The sequence below is a fragment of the Ips typographus genome, linkage group LG8, assembly GCF_016097725.1.
Source record: "Ips typographus isolate SLU linkage group LG8, UJ_Ityp_2.0, whole genome shotgun sequence".
NCBI lineage: Eukaryota > Metazoa > Arthropoda > Insecta > Coleoptera > Curculionidae > Ips > Ips typographus.
In genome coordinates this window covers 3242841-3263179 of record NC_138429.1, presented here as the reverse complement: position 1 = coordinate 3263179, position 20339 = coordinate 3242841, and the positions used below count along the sequence as shown (strand labels likewise).

At 34.8% G+C, this 20339-nt stretch overlaps 2 protein-coding genes across 7 annotated transcripts; one reads left to right on the top strand and one right to left on the bottom strand.

Moving 5' to 3' along the window:
* Positions 1–1391: 1391 nt before the first annotated feature.
* On the bottom strand, positions 1392–8696 carry LOC145732448 (uncharacterized). 4 transcript variants are annotated; one of them, XM_081984723.1, is made up of 14 exons: positions 8533–8696; positions 5766–5953; positions 5494–5709; positions 5322–5441; positions 5171–5230; positions 4555–4666; positions 4240–4499; positions 4102–4143; positions 3469–3594; positions 3289–3412; positions 3122–3236; positions 2873–3069; positions 2427–2608; positions 1392–2369 (listed from the first exon to the last, which is right to left on the bottom strand). In XM_081984723.1, exons 2-14 carry the CDS (start codon positions 5941–5943, stop codon positions 2251–2253), a joined length of 1851 nt encoding a protein of 616 aa, XP_081840849.1. In that variant the 5' UTR covers positions 5944–5953; positions 8533–8696; the 3' UTR covers positions 1392–2250. The 4 variants fall into 4 exon arrangements, with proteins under 4 accessions (XP_081840849.1, XP_081840850.1, XP_081840851.1 ...); XM_081984724.1 differs by lacking the exon at positions 4102–4143; XM_081984725.1 differs by lacking the exon at positions 5171–5230.
* Positions 8697–9146: 450 nt separating this feature from the next.
* On the top strand, positions 9147–20305 carry uex (metal transporter uex). Of its 3 annotated transcripts, none has more exons than XM_081984722.1 (12): positions 9147–9687; positions 10167–10455; positions 10527–10782; positions 10843–11264; positions 14422–14603; positions 14961–15289; positions 15447–15584; positions 15641–15907; positions 15972–16195; positions 16270–16383; positions 16646–16856; positions 19592–20305. In XM_081984722.1, exons 1-11 carry the CDS (start codon positions 9191–9193, stop codon positions 16808–16810), a joined length of 2883 nt encoding a protein of 960 aa, XP_081840848.1. In that variant the 5' UTR covers positions 9147–9190; the 3' UTR covers positions 16811–16856; positions 19592–20305. The 3 variants fall into 3 exon arrangements, 2 of the variants coding, with proteins under 2 accessions (XP_081840848.1, XP_081840847.1); XR_014179012.1 differs by having other exon boundaries at positions 9148–9687; positions 16646–17657; positions 17814–20305; XM_081984721.1 differs by having other exon boundaries at positions 9148–9687; positions 16646–20305.
* The last annotated feature ends 34 nt before the right edge of the window (positions 20306–20339 follow it).

The window sequence follows — 20339 nt, the reverse complement described above, 5'->3', positions numbered from 1 at the left end:
GCGGAATACCGATACGGTTGGCGTATTTTTCAAATAAATGTTTTCGACGGCGCCGATCTGCCGTAAACACCGACATTTTTTCGTTTCAAACGTTTTGGTGGCCTTTAACCTTCGGATTTGTTTCTTGTATCAGGTAACCAGCAGAGCAATTTTTTTTAATTTCATTGCCGGTAACGGTCAAGCACGTCTAATTACCGGCCGGAATGATTGTCACGGTTAATGGTCGGTATTTCCTTCGATGGTTTCAATAGAAAAAAATACACTTTTTATCGATCGTTAATTAATTATAATTACACACGTTATTGCGTTGATTTTTGAACATATTATAAAGGTCTACTTTACTGATTTTACTGTTATTACATTCTCAATAAAATAAAAACAAGGTCGACAAACAGCATAATAAAAATAGTTGTTTGCATCAATTGTATCATTTCAGACAGACTTTTTGAGCATTTGAAATTTAATTTGGTCGGTACAGAATGCTTCTTGTAAATTAATTTGCTGCTATACTGCTTTGTTATCGCGTAAACTGCAATTGAATAGTTATTTTTAAAAGTTCATTGTTCTTCAGTAGCCGCAGTTTTGTGCAATTTTGTGAATCATCATTCATCACTATGTAATTGTTGGGTTAAAAGTGAAAAACTACGTACCACGTTTTCTAAAACTGTACAGTATATCTCGTCAAAAACAAAACTTTATAGTCTGCAACGAATTACGTACTGTAATGAGTACTTTCTATACACTAAAAACAATTTATTATCAACTGTTTTGTTACGATTTGTGACATCCTATGGGCACCCACGAATTTCTGATATTTACTAAATAATGTTAATAAGATTGTTAATTTCGTTGTTAACACAAAATGCCCATAGGATAATATTACATTTGAAAAGATGCACCTGTAAGTGCCAAAAGTTCATAACTCTAAAATATACACGGTGAACCAGTAAAGCACTCAGTTTGCTATATGTGTTTATAACTATAGTGCAAAATGATTATACAAGGGATTGTGAAAAAATACTGAGAAGATCACTTTATAATCTCCTAGATTTGAAGCAATTAATACTAATTGTTTCTCTGAATGGTTAGTAATATGCTGATTATTCACTAGTTTTGAATAGATAATACAGGGTGGTCCAGTTTTAAGTGTCAATAATTCACCATTTGATAGCCAATCAAAAAATAAGTTGACTTGCATTATTTCATTTTTCTGAAAAACGTTTCCTAAGGAAGATACAGTCCTCCAAATTTTCTACACATTTGTATATAAATTTCCTCAAAATCCGACAGAAAAGAGGATTTGCAGGGCTGTAAATACATATTATTTGATTAATGATGTTGAAACTTAAAATTGTCAGCCAATTCGTAGAGATAGCTTTATTAAAAAAATCTTTATTTAAACAAAATATATTTAAAGTAAAAAAAGTCTGAATACACAAATATATTACACTCACAAAATAATTATTTACGTACAAATAAATACCATACAGGGTGATTCACGCTGATGGTTTATTAAAAGTATCTAGAGAACGGCTCAATATTTGTCGTTGAAATTTGGAGTGTAGCCTAGGTTGGATCCAAGCTTGTCACATCAGCAAACCTAAGTATTAACATTAATTATTAGCGTGCGATTAATTCAAAAATGTGTGTGCCATTTAAAAATCAAAAGTTGGTAATCTTTTCGGCTGATCTACCAACACCACAAATTCCAAAATATTTTAGAAAGAGAGTTGATAATAATATTAAGTCGTTTTCTAGATGCTTCTAATATACCATCACCGTGAATCACCCTGTATACATAATTTCACACATAGAAGAGAAAATTTCATTTTACAAACAAAACTAGTAATGACATGGCAAGAGAGACCCCGAAAGTAGTAAAGTAAATGCATAAAATGAGTTTTAAACGCACCTAAATTAGCAAAAAAACTTTTAAGTCCTTTTAATGGTAACTTCAATAAATTCTTTACATTCAAAGAAAAACAAACATCAACCCATTTTGAACAGGGTTGCTGCTTTATAATTTGGAACCCTAACCTACAGTTTTTGGGACTAAACCTACGCGATGAAATTGGTCGAATTAGCTACAACTGTTTTGAACTGAAAAAATTAATTTTAACTAATAGTCCACCAGACAAGGGAGAGCGAGACAAGGTTTGGTTGTCAATTTTGCTATACAAGGAATGTACATTTCAGTCATGGTAGGCCTGCTAAAGACTAATATTGACATAAAACATCTAGTTATTTTTTTTAAACGTTAGTAGGCGGTTCCATGCCACAAATAATGCTTTTCATAACGCTGGCTGCTGCCAAAGAGGCGTACGGTTGCCACTCTTTGCGTCTAGTGCCATCTTTGTAATCGGAAATACCTGGAAAAACAGTTGTAATTTTTAACATTTGCGTTTGAAGTGATTGGCGGTATTTACCTCGTATACAGACAAAACTGTCCTTACAATTACCCAAAATCGACTCGATGACCGAGTCAAACTCGCAGTCAAACGCCAACGCCCCCACTTGCGTGGCAAACTGTTGTCTTAGCCTATCCTCTTTGACCACGTGTCTGCCCGCTGCCACTGGACCTAAGTGAATTCTTGGACATCCTTCTTGTCTACATATAAAATAAGAATATTATAGAAAAACTGATGCACAGAGTGGACACTTAGTGCTTATTAATACGGTGCCACTGTAAACTACCGATTTTTGTGATTTTACCTAAAAACGTGTAAAATACAACCCTAAAAATAAATCATCTAGTCGCACCTGCGCTTTCGCATCTTCTTCAAGGGAACAACAAATCCTACAGATTTCTTCCTTTTTTGTTAGTACACAAACATACATAAGTATTTCACTGAGTAAGTTTACTTTATCTCACCTTTTGATGCTGCCATCTTGCGGTACAGGATGGGCTACTTCAATAAGATCTCTTTCACCTATACTCATGTACAGCTTGTCCGTGTCGGAACTGGGGGGATTGAAATCGGGTTCTTTTTGACTGGACAGGATTTTTAGGCCCTCGCGCAAATAAGTTATCCATGGTGGAACGGCTGTAGGATCTTGATCAGCTGATACCTAAAACATAAGATTATAGCCCAAATTTAATAAAAGGTTAGGGTTAGTTTGCCTTCAGTTGGGTAGAAATTTCCTGCAAACAAAAGTTGTTGGGGGTGTAGTTTTTAATTTCAAACTGATAACCTTTTTCAGTGACCTCCGAGTTTTCGCAATACAAATAAATACTCCTAAAAAGCAAAAATTTTGATTTTTATTCTAGTTAAGTCAGTAAGGACTTACTTATTTCTAGTTGGACAGGAAACAACCACATCTCCCAGTCTGACGTGTTTGTTGTAGTCTGTGTAATGGGGAACTCCACCCCCTACGCCTACTAGAAACACAAAGTCGACTTTCTGGAAGGTTCCTGCAAGTCACAGTACACTTACAGCTGGTACTTTTTTTATATACTAAAATACTAACCTAACAAACGTGTGGTAGTATTGCCAGCCGCCGTCATGGCTTCTCTAGTATGGCCGATAGTGGGCAGTTTAGTGCACACTATTCGATGGGCCCCGATATTTCCCAAAGTATATACGTTGGATTCTCCTGAAAATTGTATCTTTACTTACTATAGTGTATTTAGTGAAGTGATAGACAAAGCTTTGGTTATACACTTATTGGAACAACTAAAGCTAAACATTATGGTAAAACAATGAATGTGGTATTTCCTGTGTAACAACGTAAATGCATGTTTTTTTATATTTTGGTCTTCATCAATGAAACGGCGTTTGCTTGAATAGACACACAAGTCAGTTTGACTCACAAATATTGAGATTTTCAAGTCGTATTTTGTTTAGGTGTGCCATCTAGTGCTGATAAGCGAATAATAAGCCAATTTTGTTTTAAAACTCATGATTTAAGTGCACGTAATGTATGTACAAATAAATTGTGACGTAAAGAGTGATATACAGCACTACAGGCAAACTGCAAGTGAAAGTCCTTGGTCGACTTTCAATTGGAAATGCAGAGAAAAAAGTGAACGCGTGATTTTTTTATTTTGGAAATGTGCTGTTAGAAAACATTGACCGTTTCCGGGTGCAGAGTTCTTCTTACCAAATCGTGATATTCCATAATCACCCATTGGGCTCGTCGAACCTAATTACAGGTAAACCCAAATATATAACGTTATATTAACTGTTTAACGTCTACAGACTATAAGGGAGATTGGCTAGACTGCGACAGTAAACTTACCTACTGTTGTATATCTAACAAATGTCTCCTTATTTTCGATCATAGCGTCTACAGCTAGTTTTTCGCAATATTGAGCTGTAATAATGGCAATAGTAGGCTGTTTGGCACTGGCCATTGTAGGCATCTGTTTCACTATGGTAATTTGGGTGTCTTGACTTTGCTGACGTGTAAATGCTCCATGTTCCATAGCTTTGACCAGCTGTCTGGACTGTAGTTTTGATAAGTGCAAGGCCACCTCTTCTTCGTTCCAATCATTATCTCTATAAGGCAATCACAAAGCAATTTCAAAGTTATTCGCACTAAAAATCCACTCACTTGGCGACATCTTTAATCGTTATAGGGTTGGGATAGGCCGACTCGATGATTTCTAGCACTTTTTCTTGAGTGAGGATTTGACCATTGCCTAAAGTGCTTTCTTCTGCTGACACTACAAACAAACAAAAAATTGCTTAAAGCGTCAAAAAATTAATGAACTTTAAACACCCCATAAAAAAGACCAAAAACACAACAAAAAATTTAATGATTCCCAATGATGCAACATACAGAGCTCCATTCCAGTTTATAACTGTAATAGAAAGTCAATTCAGAATTCAGGGTTATATTAGGTAAATTCTAATCCTAAAACCCTATATTTTTCTATAGTCGCATAATTTCCAGTTCTGTTTGTGGTTTTTTGGTTGTCGAAATCACAAAACTACCCTTGAGGTCAAATTTTTTGGCGTATAACTGAAGCCTATTTTTATAGTAACAAAAATGGATATTGCAAGATATTTCTCAGAAGCTCAGGTCGAGTAAGCCAAATTAATTCATGCGTGTTACTTTTACGCACACAACCAAACAATGTTTATGGATACCGTTAAAAGCGGGTAAATTCAGAAACGACCGTTATTGAGTTAGTACACTCATTAAAAAGGTGAACAACACCGCAAACCTGATTTTAAGTACGGTATAGAATAGCTGTCTAGATCTATGCGGCAATAGCCGGGTTTAGCTGCAAGAATATGAAAAATTACCTTACAAAATGTCAAAATAAGAAATCATGACTTAGGCAAACCCGAACTGAACTGGAAGTGTAAACTTACGCGGTCTGGTGGGTACGTCAGCCGGTTCCTCCAAGATTTTGAGCTCCACTTCCAGCTTGCTGATCTCTGAGTAGCTGTGCTGCATCAACTTCATGATTTTCTTGATAAATCCCACATAATCTGCGCATTATTTCAAATGTATAAAGGGTTAAGTTGCTAAAGCAGGACTCACCTCTAGGAAATTCTTTTGGAGTAACCAGCTCTCTAAAGAAGTCTTGGGCTACCGCCGCGTGGTTCTCCTCGCAGAGATTGTCCTGACAATCTTTTGGCTGAACAAACCAGAACTTTAACGTTCTGGCCTCCTGCGTGTGTTTTTTCGTTTGAGCATTTACCAAGAACACTTTGAACATTAAGGAGAGCTGGGCTGGTACAGTGACATCACCATTTTCTGTTCCATCAGTCATTAAAGTTAATCGAAAATTATTGTGGACAAGGTTTACTAACCTAGGACAGTTTCTTTGTTGATGATGATACCGGTGTGCTGGCCACCCGCCACGTGCATTTTATCGTTGGTCTTCTGGATTCGTTTCCGTTCGATCAGGATTGTTGTGGAGTTTAAAGTTTTACCTTTTGGGGTCATCACTACTTGGTCTTGATCGGTTGGTGACGGTGACTCGGTCATTGTGATTTATCTAAAATTATTGTTGTTAGTTTGAGGCGGCTGTCACGTTGTTTTCATGAATACATTCATCTACTACTGAACTATTAACCAGCTAATTATCCTGTTGTTAGGTCGTTATTTCCTTATTAACATGAAATTAGAATATCCTCGGTTACTAACTACGACAGTCCATTTAAAAGTAATCTGAATTCTTATATGGGCATATAAATGTACAATGTGAGTAATAACAGAAGCTAAGAAATGTTAATACTGTTATACAAGTATGTGGTCACTGTGGTCGGGATTTCTATTTTTAGAAAACTCCTCGGAAATCTGTACCACCATTATTGTGACGAATTAATTAATAGGATCATACAATCGTTTAATTGTTTAGGTGATATTAGCACTTTCACGTCCCAGATTAATAACAACGTTGAAGGGATATTTGCATTAGATTTATAGGCGATCTAGTTTATTGTGTGCTTTCTTCAGATTTTCATTTTAAATAACTCTTAAAATTAAGGTGAATTTAGAAGTATTCTGGTGAAGGCACTGGACTAATAAAAGTACTTCTTTACGATGCTATAAATAACATACTGAGATGACTAACCCAATTATTTTGTTAGTCTATAGGACTTGAGTATTTATGTTACCCTTCTGGCCTTTGGAGTCACTTATTTTTAGTTGCCGTTTAAGAATCTCTATTGATAATGGGACCAAAAAGTGGGAGGAATCCAATCCCAAATAAATCTCAATTCGAATCAAGTTTCAATGTGATTGTACTACCTTAATGATATTCATCTTACGTAAGTCGCCTAATAATACGACACCAGTCACTGGACTGGATGATCTAATCTGTATGAGCCTTATCACTTATGTTATGGTGTGGGTATTGATTAAGTTTGACATTAGCAAGTGCAAATGTACCGTTGACATTTAAATAATATATGACTCTAATAAACATATTTTATCAAGCAAGGTCTAATACAATTATTACAATTTGTTGGTAATAATGTGACTCATTTTGAAGCACTGAACAACTCTGAATCAGTTTTAACAAATATATTGATTCAAACTAGTTATGCCGACCTAGTTCTGCGACATCAATAATTGTGCCACTTTGTATCAGTTTGCAAAAACTATCTTTTTGTAAGAGCTTGACAGGAAATTCCCTGATTGTGTATTTTAAACTCATTATTATCAAAACTTCTTAACCCCAATTATTTGGACTAGAATAACCGTTTCAAAATGTTCTCAGGCAAAGTTAAAATTACTTTGAGTCCAGCTTTTATTTACTGGAAACCGTTAAGAATCTCAAATCCTCTTATACGTATATTTAGGACGCGGGTATATTTAACACAGTGCGCTTTTAAATTTAGTATCCTTTATGGAGCAAACAATAATTGGCAACTCGATATGATTATGTTGAAAAGGACCATTTGGAATGCTTGGAATTTTGCTATAAACAGTTTAGTTTGAACAAAGGAGTAAGATGCTAAACTAAAATAATCTGAAGCACGTATTTGTGACATACAGGATGACGACTTTTCCAATCAACTTTGAGAAACTTAGCATCAAATCTAAAAGAATTAAACGCAAATGAAAATTATAAAATTAAGAACTCCAAACCAGTGTACTTTCAGGCATACTAACCAGAGTTTAAAATTATTTAGGAAGCTACTAATGTAAACAGACTTAACACATAAACAAAACAGAAACTGTTTTACTTTTAGCCACTATTAAAATGCAGTTTACACGCTCTATCGATTGCCTAAACACAAACGGAAATACATGGTGGAGTATTTATCTGGTTCAGAGGAAGTTTAAGCCAACTGTGGTACTATTCTGATAACTTGTTTTCATGAGTTTGTGGGTTATTTTATTATTGTTTTAATTATGTAGCATATTACAGTTGTTTTGTCTGGAGTCCCATCCAATTTGTTTTTGTTTATTGTTATTTTTGTATTAATTAAGGGTTTTTTTTTTTAAATGAAAACCCCATACTACCATATTGATAGAACCCCATACAAAAACATTAGTTTTGCACTAAACCTGCCAATCCAAAACAGTTTGAGACATCAATAAGTAGGTAATCTTTTCACAGTCTTAGTATAATTTTTTCTCACTCTCAAATTAGCTTATCAGGATAATTTAAATAAAACCACAAAAATTAACAAGGCAATTAACTTATCTGAGATAGTGTTAAGAAAATTTAATTTATAATATTGCAGTGTAGTTATTTGGTAAAAAAAAATACAATGGAAGCTTGTATGACATGGGGTGAAAGACAGGTGGGGCAACGTCCCCCTTTTAAATAAGGCAACCCTACTTTTTACATCCAAAATTGGCACTTCTTCTAATAAACTCAACATTTCCAGTATTGATGAGCTGATTCACAAGTGACTCAGTTCATGGTTGTATTGCACAAAGAATTGTCTGCTATTCCGGGTATCCGTATCTTTGCAACAGTTTATTGTTATATTTATCGCTTTTAACAAATAAGTTTAAATGGTAAAGTTGAAGCTATTTTTATGTTATTAGCATTTTCGTATTGCTAAACAGTTTCAGCTACCATACTGAAGTCAGTTTATACAATATATGGGTACTCACAAATTATTATGTCCTATTAACACCAAAACAGCACCCCTTTAAAAAAAAACAGCAATCGGAACTAGTCCCAGTTTTCTATAGAGATCAAGGCAATAAGCACTCCCAACCCAACACAAATTTCAACTGATTATAAAAAATACTCGGGGCCTAGAATTGTATTCGATTACAAACGCCCATTACTACTAGAGATGGGTGATCGAGTTTCAAAAACTTGACGCTGGTCGAAAGCATTTTGAAAGTAAATAATTAAGGACACTTTTTTAGTGGTTAAACATCATTAATTTTGCTATTACTAGGTCAATTTAAGTATTTTTGTGCATACATTTTTAGGTATTTGACGATTTGGATCCGATACTGAGACTGATGACTAACGAATACTGAAAACTGAATCCGATAGATACTCCGATTCTTTTCCACACAAGCGGGTTATTATTTCCCAATGGCACGTGGTATTACATCTTCTAGAGTTTAAGTAAGTCACGTGATTACCGTTAAATTTTTTTGCATTTGTCAATGAATATGATACACTGGCACCGAAAAAATGTCATTTGTTTGTCAGTTTAGTTTTCACAGCTGTCACTCAAAACGTCACAGGTACGGAAAAAGTAGGTTATAAAATCGTCCATTGTTTTCATTTTTCAGTTTTCTCGTAAATATCATGGGGAGCACGTCGTCTCGCCGCTTCAAAAATGTCTCGTTCCTTTTGACGGTATTCTTGTGGCTGGTCGTGAAAAAGGTGGCCGGTATCGAGGATAATATTCCCGAAATTTTCACGTTGAAAGTAAATCAAGTGTCCAACGAGACAGAAAACAATGTTAGCCACACGCGGGTGCTGTTCGACGTGCAGGGCCGCAATCTTTACCCCAAAATGCGCGTTAAAGTCACGCATAACATGTCTCAAAGGAATGCAGTGTGTCGCGACGCGGACTTTGTTTACAACATCAGTGAAATTAAAACTAACCAAAAGTGGGCACAGTATAAATTGACGGTACCTTCAGGGGTCGGTGGCAACCTGTACTTTTGTCTGCCCCATCAGACCAGGGAAAATCAAATCGGTCTGATTAAATCGAATATACTAGATAGTGCAGTGTATGAGTGGTTTCATCAAGGCCCTTCTGTGTTTGTGCCCCTGGGTGGAAAGAATATTGATAAAAAGTAAGCTGTTATTAAATTTTGTGATGGTTGAAAACTATGATGATTAACTTTATTGCTAACTGACTGAAGCAGACTGCAGATGGAATAATTAATATTAATAATCAATTTTAAAAGATCAACCATATCAAAATTTCTACACCTTGAATCTGGTTGTATTTGTCACAAAAACAAAAAACAATCTATTACATACACATGTAAGGATATAATGTAAATTGAGGAAGGTTCAGTATTGCTATCTATCCTCTACTCCATCCTCTATTTTGTGTTTACTTTTTATCCAGTTATCCTTCTCATTTATTTTCTACTTCTGCTTATTCTCTCTGTTTTATCACCTTTTTTCAGCCTATTTATTTACATTTCAATTGCTTTCTATTTTTACATGGATTCTCAACTGTTATGTGTTTGTTTTATTTATTTTGTACCAGTACCATTTGAAAATTTTTCAATATCCTAATCTAAACCTTTATTTTTGTTTTTAGTTTACCTCCTTTTGCAAAGTCGATTGAGAGCAGATCTAGACGTGAAGAAAATAATACCCTATTAGACCCTAAAATCATGGGCAATATTCGTATTAAGGCCATTCGAATTGAAGCCTCCAACAAAGAAATCGACTTGGAAGAGAATGGAGTCCCTTCAGTTTTGTCTGAGACTCAGCACACTTTCCGAATATTCGGCGAGGGGCTCACCGAATCTATGACCATCACTTTTACCACTGAGCCTGGACAGTTCGGCGATCCGTGCTTTTTACCTGTTGCCAAAGGATTCCCTGTAAGTATTGTTCTAGTATGTGAATAACAAAGACATGAGTCAAGTTCTGCATGGGTATTGATTTTTTACAGATTGAGAATGGTACTCTTTCAGAGGAGGGCAATGCGGTGATTAAAGTAACCTTGCCCTCCTTGACAAAGGGAGCCGAGACCTTTTATATATGCGCCAAAGATGGCCCCGCAAACTCTCTGAAGCCTTTTGTACATCAGGGAAGCGCTCCTTGGACTCAAGTCCGGACCTACAACAATTTAATGCCTTTATGGGCCAGCATTTTGGTCATACTACTTTGTATGTGTTTTTCCTGTCTATTTTCGGGGTTAAATTTGGGTGAGTCCATTTCAGTATCTTTTTTAGGTGTCCCAGTATCCTTTATCATTTTTATTTCAGGTTTAATGTCAATGGGCAAAACGGAACTGAAAATTTTATGCAACACTGGAACTCCAAGAGAACGAAAATACGCAAAAGCCATACAACCCGTAAGGGATACTGGAAACTATCTCCTTTGTTCAATCTTGCTTGGTAACGTGTTGGTAAATTCCATTTTTACAATTCTGTTGGACGGTTTGACTTCGGGTTTGATCGCTGTGATTTTCTCCACCTTGGCCATTGTGTTGTTTGGGGAGATTTTCCCTCAGGCCGTGTGTTCTCGACATGGATTGGCCGTGGGTGCCAAAACTATCTACATCACCAAGTTCGTAATGTTTCTCACGTTCCCGTTGAGTTACACCATTGCCAAGTTTCTGGATTGGGTGCTGGGTGAGGAAATCGGCAACGTTTATACTAGGGAACGACTGAAGGAACTTGTGATGGTAAGTTATTTGTAATCAATAAGGATTTTTAAAGATTCAGTGAAGTTGTAAATTTTTTCCCTAGCAATGATGTAGGTCATAAATCTGGGCCGATTTAAGGATTTTAAAAATTGCTAAAGAATTCTAAATTAATGTGTTTCTAACATCCTGTTGAAGGTTTGTGCGTCAGTGTCTTCCGTTTTTAATGTTACACATTTGCTAATCTGGCATTAATTGTTTTATCTCTAAAGTTTACTACACTCTTGAGATAAACGGGTTGACGTAGTTTGGAGTATTTGCCCCCATTAAGGGCTCTTGAAACACCATAAATAACTGTCTTGAACCATAATTTGTGATTCCACCCTGATGGTTCCTATTTAGTAAAAATAGGCTGAAAAATAATGCATCCAAACCCATTTTTATAAAAACTAATCCGGATACACGTTTCGACTGTTTTCCTATGGGATTTTTAAGTAGTTTGGATAATAAAATCACTTAAAAATTTCAAGGTGAATCCAACCTTATTTGAATTAACTTCATTATGTAATATCTGGAACATTTTATACTATTATCGAACGTAATTAATTAAATTGGGACATATCTGCGGCGCTTATAAAAATTTCGAATCGATATAAAGGAGTGGGCCAAATCCAGGAACTCGAACCTTTCCAGACGTAAACTAGACTAATATATCTCAGGTTTATTTATAAGTTATGGGAAAATTTCGCAACATTGTGCCAATGAACGAACAGTATCCTCAGATTGCTGCATGATTTTACTATAGTATTTCCGTTGACGATTTGGCATTTTATTTGTAGGTTCTTGAGGATATTTCCTTTCAAGTCGTATCAACACATTTTTTCTTAAGGAAAATATTACGTAGTTGCCACCTGGTCAGAAATTTGATCTTGCACGTTTGCTCTAAGCAAATCGGCAAATCACATAATTCAGGGTTATGGTTGATCCCGTTTATAAAAGGAGCAGCAATAACACTTATAAACAAATAATTAAAATTTTCTGAATATTCAGTGAAACTTTGTAGAAAAACATATTTTAGTGGTAATGAGGCTTTTTTTGTCGATTTTATTAAAATGTCAGTGAAAAGGGTGGGTCTAGCTCGTAAAACAACGATCTCGTCCTATCCAGGATATTATCCAGACACTATCGCCGGCCTTTACACAAACTATGTCATCGCTATTCTATTTATAATCTAGAAGTTCCCGGACTATACCGGTTAAAACCCACTTTTTTCCACCTCGATATTAAACCTTATTTTGTAGGTATGTTAGCTTTTTGGGGTTCAAACTCCATAATTGCAGTAATTGTGTTCCCTTTTCTAAAACAGACGAATTTTGAATTACGTTATGCCACAACTCCAGTGAGATTTTAGTTAGTAAATATGCTCAAGGTTATCGATAAACAGGAAACTGACTCGTATCGCATATTAATTTAACTTTAGATTTAGTTTGCAATTATTTAGACAGGTTTTACAAATAGTTTTGATGGAAAACTTTGTTCAGGCTACACAGGCCTTATATACTACCCAAATCACATAAGATAACAATATCGTGATTAAGCTTAAGATGGAAGCTGTAAACAGATAAGAAAATTTGATTATCGATTAAATTCCTAACTGTTTGTACATCATAACATAAATGTTAGGGCTTGTAAAATTTATATGTCCAGAAGTAATAAAAATGCAAGAGGATAAAAGAATTCACAATAAACGGCAATTTACATTGTTCTACTTCAAGCCAAGCCTAAAGTAAATGTGGTTCAGACTGTGACTTTTACATTGTATAGTCTGAACCCCAGTTAGCTTAAGCTTGGTTTAAAGTACAGGACTGCAAGTCTAATTAGATAAAATAGGGTATAGAATGTGGGCAATTAAAATTCGTTTTCTTGACCCCGTTTCTCAGACATAAGGGCCAATATTGAATAAAAAAAAAGCCTAAACAAACATCAGAAAAGTGCAAAGTAAATAGATAAGAAAACTGTAGTCAGGGCCGGTGTTTACACTGAAAGATTTTGCAATCCATGTGTTATTCATCACAACCCCGCAAAATACACAATTTCTCGTTAGTTTGTCGAGTTGGATAATGAGATTCCGACTTTTTTAATTGGCTGAAAGTCATGTCTTAGACCAAACCACTTGTAAACGAAGCAACTAGTGCACGTGGAAATAAAAATGAAATCGTCGAAAGAACGTGACGAAGCAACGGACCGTTTCGAAAGGGAAAAAAATTTGGAGTTAACATCGTTACAGTTCACTAGTCATTTTACAGACCTGCAGAAGCTTTCCAAGTTATAATCAAAAATGTATTGTTATGAAGCTACAAGTATTGCGTGGTTTATATTATTAAATGTGCCACATTGATGAAACATAAAATAACACATAGAGGGGCGGCACACGTCCAACGAATATTAATGAACTGTTAATTGTTTCAATAAACCAAGTACGGTTTGATTTAATGTTGTTAATATAGTGAATCTACAGTAAGGTATACTGTGCAAGGTCTGAATTATCCAACTTCATAGTCATAATCTTAATTTATGTTCATAACATATAGTTAACAAAGTAGTCCAGGTTTACTATGTGTGGTTTTGGACAAAAATTAAGTTTATGATTATGATTATGACTAAGAAATTGGGTAAATCCAGCCTAAATTGAATCTCTAAATTCTAAATTAAATGCCATTAAAAATATTAATCTCTGAATGCACTTGTTAAGTCAGGCACACATCTAGTATTACTCATCGTTGTTACCGATTTGTTATTTACATTTTCTATACAATTATTTTAGTGTTTGTACTAATTAACACAAGATGTTGTCCGGCTTTCGCATTTAAATGGGTTTGTACCCGAATTCCTCTGTTTATTTGTACACTGTGAAGGATAGAGCAAGTTTTCTCGTTAATTGATACTTTTTATAGCTACATGTGTGGAACTATTGTTGGTGTATTTTTAGGAAAAATTTGTACATTTCATCGGTACAACATTTATAAAAAATGTATTTAAACAAATAGGTTGTTTGAATCGCAAAATAGTACAGATGGTGGTTTTCCATCCGCGTAAACACTAAACCGTTTATTTGCACTTTTATAAATAAAACTTCCTTGAAACCGCAACCAATCATATTAAAGAAACTGTTGATGATTGAGGGCGATATTATTTTTAGGTTACCACCGGCGATAACGACTTGGACAAGGACGAGGTGAACATCATTAGCGGAGCCCTAGAGCTGCGCAAAAAGACCGTGGCCGACGTGATGACCAAGATCGAGGACGTGTTCATGCTGGACTACGAAGCCATTTTGGACTTTGAAACAATCACTGAATTGATGAAGAGTGGATATTCTAGGTAAAAATGTTATAGTTTGTTAAACTTGAGTAAAATTCAAATCTCGATAGGAATTCGGGGTTTTATTACATACTTGGCATTAAAGATAAGTTGCTGGCAGGTATCCAACACTTTTCCATCGAGGTGAAACGTTTCCAGAAATATCCGTATTGGTGTCTGCCGAAGCTTTTCGTTTGTTAATTCGGTTAGGAAATATTGCACTAAACTGTTTACACACTTGCAATTTGTCTGTTGACTGTGTGGAGTTTCAAATAATCAGAGTTTTCATAAAGCAGACCACAAATGTTCAGTTTAAACCTTTTTTAACATAAACCTCGTTTACATAAGTATATAATAATGAACTATGTATTACTTTAGAATTCCAGTATATGAAGGCAACCGTCAAAACATCGTGACGATGCTGTACATCAAAGATTTGGCATTTGTGGATCCGGACGATAATACGCCGCTAAAAACGTTATGTCAGTTTTATCAGAATCCGTGCAATTTTGTCTTTGAGGACGTAACCTTGGACGTGATGTTCAAAATCTTTAAAGAGGGCAACAAAGGCCACATGGCCTTTGTGTCGCGGGTCAATTCGGACGGTGAGGGCGATCCTTTCTACGAAACTATCGGCCTCATCACCCTCGAGGACGTTATCGAGGAGCTAATCCAATCAGAAATTGTCGATGAAACTGACGTTATTAGTAAGTATTTTGAATGTAATGGGAAATTTAATCCTGGGTCATGTACTGATAATCAATTTGTATGGATTATTGTGTATATTTTACATTAATCCACATAATACATTGTACTATAATTAAAGTATACCTTCTTGTTTTACAAACAAATTTATTTCTGTAGCTGATAATAGAACAAAACGGCGCAGAAAAAATACAGAAAACCGAAAGGACTTCACCATCTTCGCAGACAAAACGGACAAAAACAAGGTCAAAATGAGTCCGCAGCTTACCCTGGCCGCTTACCAATATCTGAGCACGAGTACGTCAATTTTATAGTAACTTACTATGAGATGTTGTAATTTTAAAAATTTGCAGGTGTGGAACCCTTCCAATCCAATATGATTTCGGAAACAATTCTGAAACGGCTGTTAAAACAAGACATTGTTTGCCACATTAAAAAAAATAAAGAGTGGCGCACGGATCCTGTTACCGTTATCTACAGCCAGGGCAAACCTGTGGACTATTTTGTTATTATTTTAGAAGGTAGAGTGGAGGTTACTGTGGGCAAGGAAAATTTGGTGTTCGAAGGTGGTCCGTTTACTTACTTTGGCACTCAGGCTTTGGTGCAGACAGTAGGCATTGGTAAGTTATAACTATGTTTCTTTTACATTGCTTTCAACCAGTTATCAACCATTTTTCTTTGTAGAATCGCCTGCAGCTCCAGCAGGTATGGGTAGTCTTGAATCCCTCAATATCGACTCAATGTTACGTCACACATTCATTCCTGATTACACTGTTAGAGCCACCACGGAGGTGCTTTATCTTAAAATCAAGCGTAGCCTCTATTTGGCAGCGAAACGCGCCACCCTCATGGAAAAATCGAAACGAGAAAACCAGACAGCTGAACAGTTTAACGAAGAGATCGATAAGGTTAGTGATAAGTCTAAAATTTTTATATTATATTGTGTAGGTAATAACAAGTAAGAAATTATTTATTATTCCAGATGTTACACGCAACTGAGGATGACGACATCAGCTCCGGTAGATTGACTCCGCGTCGAAAGTCTTCCAGAAATTTGCAGAATAGAAGTCAACAAGAGTTGATGAGCCAAAATGAAGTAAGTTGGTCAATATTTTGATTTTTGCAGCAATGAACCGCCTTAATTTCTGTAACATTTTAACTTAATTATTTTCGGTTGATTTTTGAAAGGAGAATTCGAGTTCAGAAAGTTTAGAAACGACGCAATCTGATTGAAGTTGCACGAACAACCATTCAAGACTTATTTTGAGGTAAACTGGTTCTCGTTGATTAGATCTCAAATTCAGGCGTCCGTAAAATTTCATGCCAATTAAATTGTTAATTTTCTGTGTTTTTTCTAGGTTCAAAGCCCCAAAAGTCCGTCGCATTTAAGCAACGCCAGTCCCCCGAATCGATTGAGTGTAAGAAGCGGTGACATCAACGGTTCCCTGAAAAATAGCCCAGTGGACGATGACCACCTGGACGCCCGGGGTGAAGAAGCCTCTTTACTGCCCAAAGGCTCATAACGTATCGATTTGGTCCACTCGGAAGACGTGGACCCTTCAGTTTTAGGTACTTAAACAGCGTCTCTTTCTCCATTTCCGAGTACAATTTACTCACTTCAGTATCTTTGGCCTGGCTTATGGCCGGCTCTTCAATTTACCTTTGTTACTAGCGTAATATTCTCGTAGACTTGTGTGTTTTTTTTAGCAGGTAGTTTGTTGGTATATTTGTTGCACTTTATATTGTACAGACATTATATTGTTAATATTATCGTATTTTAAACCCACTATTTTTAAATTCCAAATTTTGTTGTTTGTTAGATGGGTAAGGTACAGAACAAATCAAACATTATTTACAGACGGCATTGTATGCAGGGTATTGCATTGGATTTTTTTAGGGCTTCTAAGAGACTACTGGGTGTCATACTTTGAAGAAAGTTAAATATCTCGTAGACTATCGTAGATAGGAAAATCATTCTACTCTTACGGGAATATTGATTTATTTTTTATCAATTTAGCGAACGGATAAGTAGGCAATTGCCACCAGCGAAACGAATCATCTGTGTACTTTACTTACGTTCCTAAAAGCAATTATTTACTTACTTGCTGCTAATATTATACTGCCCAATAAATGCAATTATTTGCGATGGTCTTCAAGACATTTAACTTTTGTTTATTTTTTTTTTTAATGGTGCATCCCGTATAATCTAAACCGGTTTTCTGTCGCAGACATTGAAATACAGGGTGGCGCAATAGTGTGACGAAGTCCCATATCGTTGTTATTTTTAGTTTTTCGATTAAAAAACTTAGTAGAAAAGTTGATCAGAATCATTTGGTGTACAACATAAAAATACTTTTGACTCTACAGGGAGTTGCGTAAGTGCGGGGCAAAAATGTTTTTTTAAATGAAACACACTGTATGTTTTTGCATATTTGGATTCCTTGTAAAACTCTGCATCTGAATCAGTTTTCAGCTTTGCATAAAATGACGGCGTTGCCAACTTATTTAACAAAATAATCAAATTAGGGGCAAAACGTAAGTCTGTTATAGGCAATAATTGCATAATTACTTGTAATAAAGTGATCAAAATCGGCCTAAGGGGAGTTAAAGTTGTAAGTAAAAGCTTAAATAGGCTTAGAAGACATTGCGTCATACAAGGTGTTTTGTACAGAGTGTCCCAATAAGCCGTGCACGCGGCTGTTTCTGGAAAACTATACAGTATGGCTACGAAACATTTTTTTTCTTAGTAAATGTGTCCAAGGGAAAATACTCGAATTAATTTTCAGCTTCTACTAAATCCATGTTTCGATACCACTAAAATAAAAAATGTCCCAAAAAAACTCTGAATTTATTATTATTTAAGAAAGAAATGAAATATCTCGAAAACGGCTAATCGTAGAAAGTTCGTTTTTGCGGCATTTTAAAGAACATTTTCTGTCCTGTAGAGTGTCCCAAAACAATGTTCCATTTAGTTTTCGGTCTTTTCGATAGAGGGCGTTTTTACAAACATTGCACTTTTATCTTAGATATCTCGAAAAAATCAAATGCCACATTTAGTAATAAAAAAAAAATCTTCGTAGCCATACTATGTATAGTTTTCGAGAAATAGCCGCATGCACGGCTTATTGGGACACCCTGTACAGAGCGCCCAAGTTTCCGCCAGAAAATTTCAAAATCAGTTAAATCGAATTTTTTATAAAAAAACACCCTGTATTAAGGGGTTGAACTTAAATATTACTTTAGAAGTTAGCCATGATTGCGTTACATAACTACGAAAAAATATTAACAACAAATAATAAAAAATATTGTAATTATTATAAGAAAAAATTTTTCCCATACAAGGTGTAGCATAAGGACAAGCTAAAATATTTACGTCCTTATTTATTAATGACAAACTCTTTCCAACTAATCAATTTAAATAATTTTCAAAAATATAGTAAATTAGTTTTATTTTGTTGACATTTTTTAATGTAACCCTGTGCATTTAGTTCTTCTAAAGCGTTGAGATTTTGATTTTGGTCAATTATTGCTAAAAGGTCATCATTACTCATTTCCTTTAGTTTTGGTTTATATGTGCAATATTGCAAAATAAAACATGCTGGGTCTGTCTATTGATGAAATAATTTTAATTTATTAAAAATCACCAAAAAACTAACAGCTAAATCAATAATAAATTTGACATTTAAATGTTGTTAATGAGTTTCACCGCACTCTAGAAAATTAAAGCTATATTGCCCATGAAAATAGTCTCAAAACTAGCAAAGATAAGCATAGACCAAAATAATGAAAGTCGAAGAGAATTGACAGGAGAATAAGATGCAATCCTTAAATACTGGGTGTTTTATTTAAAAAAATCTATTTAACCGATTTTGAAATTCCCTAACTTGGGCGCTCTATACATAACACCTTGTATGACAACCAAAGCCTATTTAAGCTTTTACTTACATTTTTCTTATTTGATTATTTTGTTAAATAGGTTGGCAACGCCGCTATTTTATGCAAAGCTGAAAACTGATTCAGATGCAGAATTTTACAAGGAATCCAAATATGCAAAAATATACAGGGTGTTTCATTTAAAAAAACCAAAAACACTTTTTAGAGTCGAAAGTATTTTTAAGTTGTACACCAAATGATTCTGATTAACTTTTTTGTCACACTATCGCGCCACCCTGTATGTAAACGTATTTTTTTCAGTTGGAAAGTGCAACCTTTTTAGTAATCTCTTTAAAATTGAATTTCAACTGTCAACAAAAAGCATATTTTGATTTTTTTTTTAATGAATTATCACTATATTTCTGTTGCAGGCTGAATATTTCTGTAATTTCAGATTTCATGTCTGTCAGAAGTAAACCAAAGGAGTCAATTAGATAACAATATTTTACTAAATAAGGATTGATAACTTTTTTCTTTGCAATGGTGTCAAATTCTCTCTTAACGTTTTCAGTTAATATCAAAGAGATTATGAACATCTACTTATTTTTTTGTAGTATTAAGATTATAATTTGTGGTGCCAAATTTATTATTGAACAAGACGTCTCATTTTGTTTTTATATTTATTATGTATTTATATTTTATTTACCTTCGATCGCAAAAAGTACTGTTTTTTTTTACTGGTTAAGAGCTTACTTATTTTGATTTGTATACGTTTATGATTTGACTGCCAAGGGCGTTGTACTAGAAACGGCAGGAGTACTTTAAAAATAAAAGGCACATCGATTTAAAGTGTTAATAAGAAAGCTTTATTACCGAAATAGCTAGGTATTTATAAAACAAATTGTGAACTTGTAGGCGGAGATGCTTATATTTTTTTGTTGTTGCATTGAATATTACTATAGTTATTATAAAAAAATATATATTTAAGTTATAGTAACGTACTTTGCTTCCTGTATAATATAGGGTCTCATTTATGACTGTTTGAGGTAAGTTTACAGTAGACTCACTTCTATTTGTTGTTAATATTAGAGATTTTGAACTAAAATATTTTCCAAGGTTAAAATAAAGATGCGGCATTTAAGCAATTTTATGATTTTCTATTGACATGATAAGTAAAAC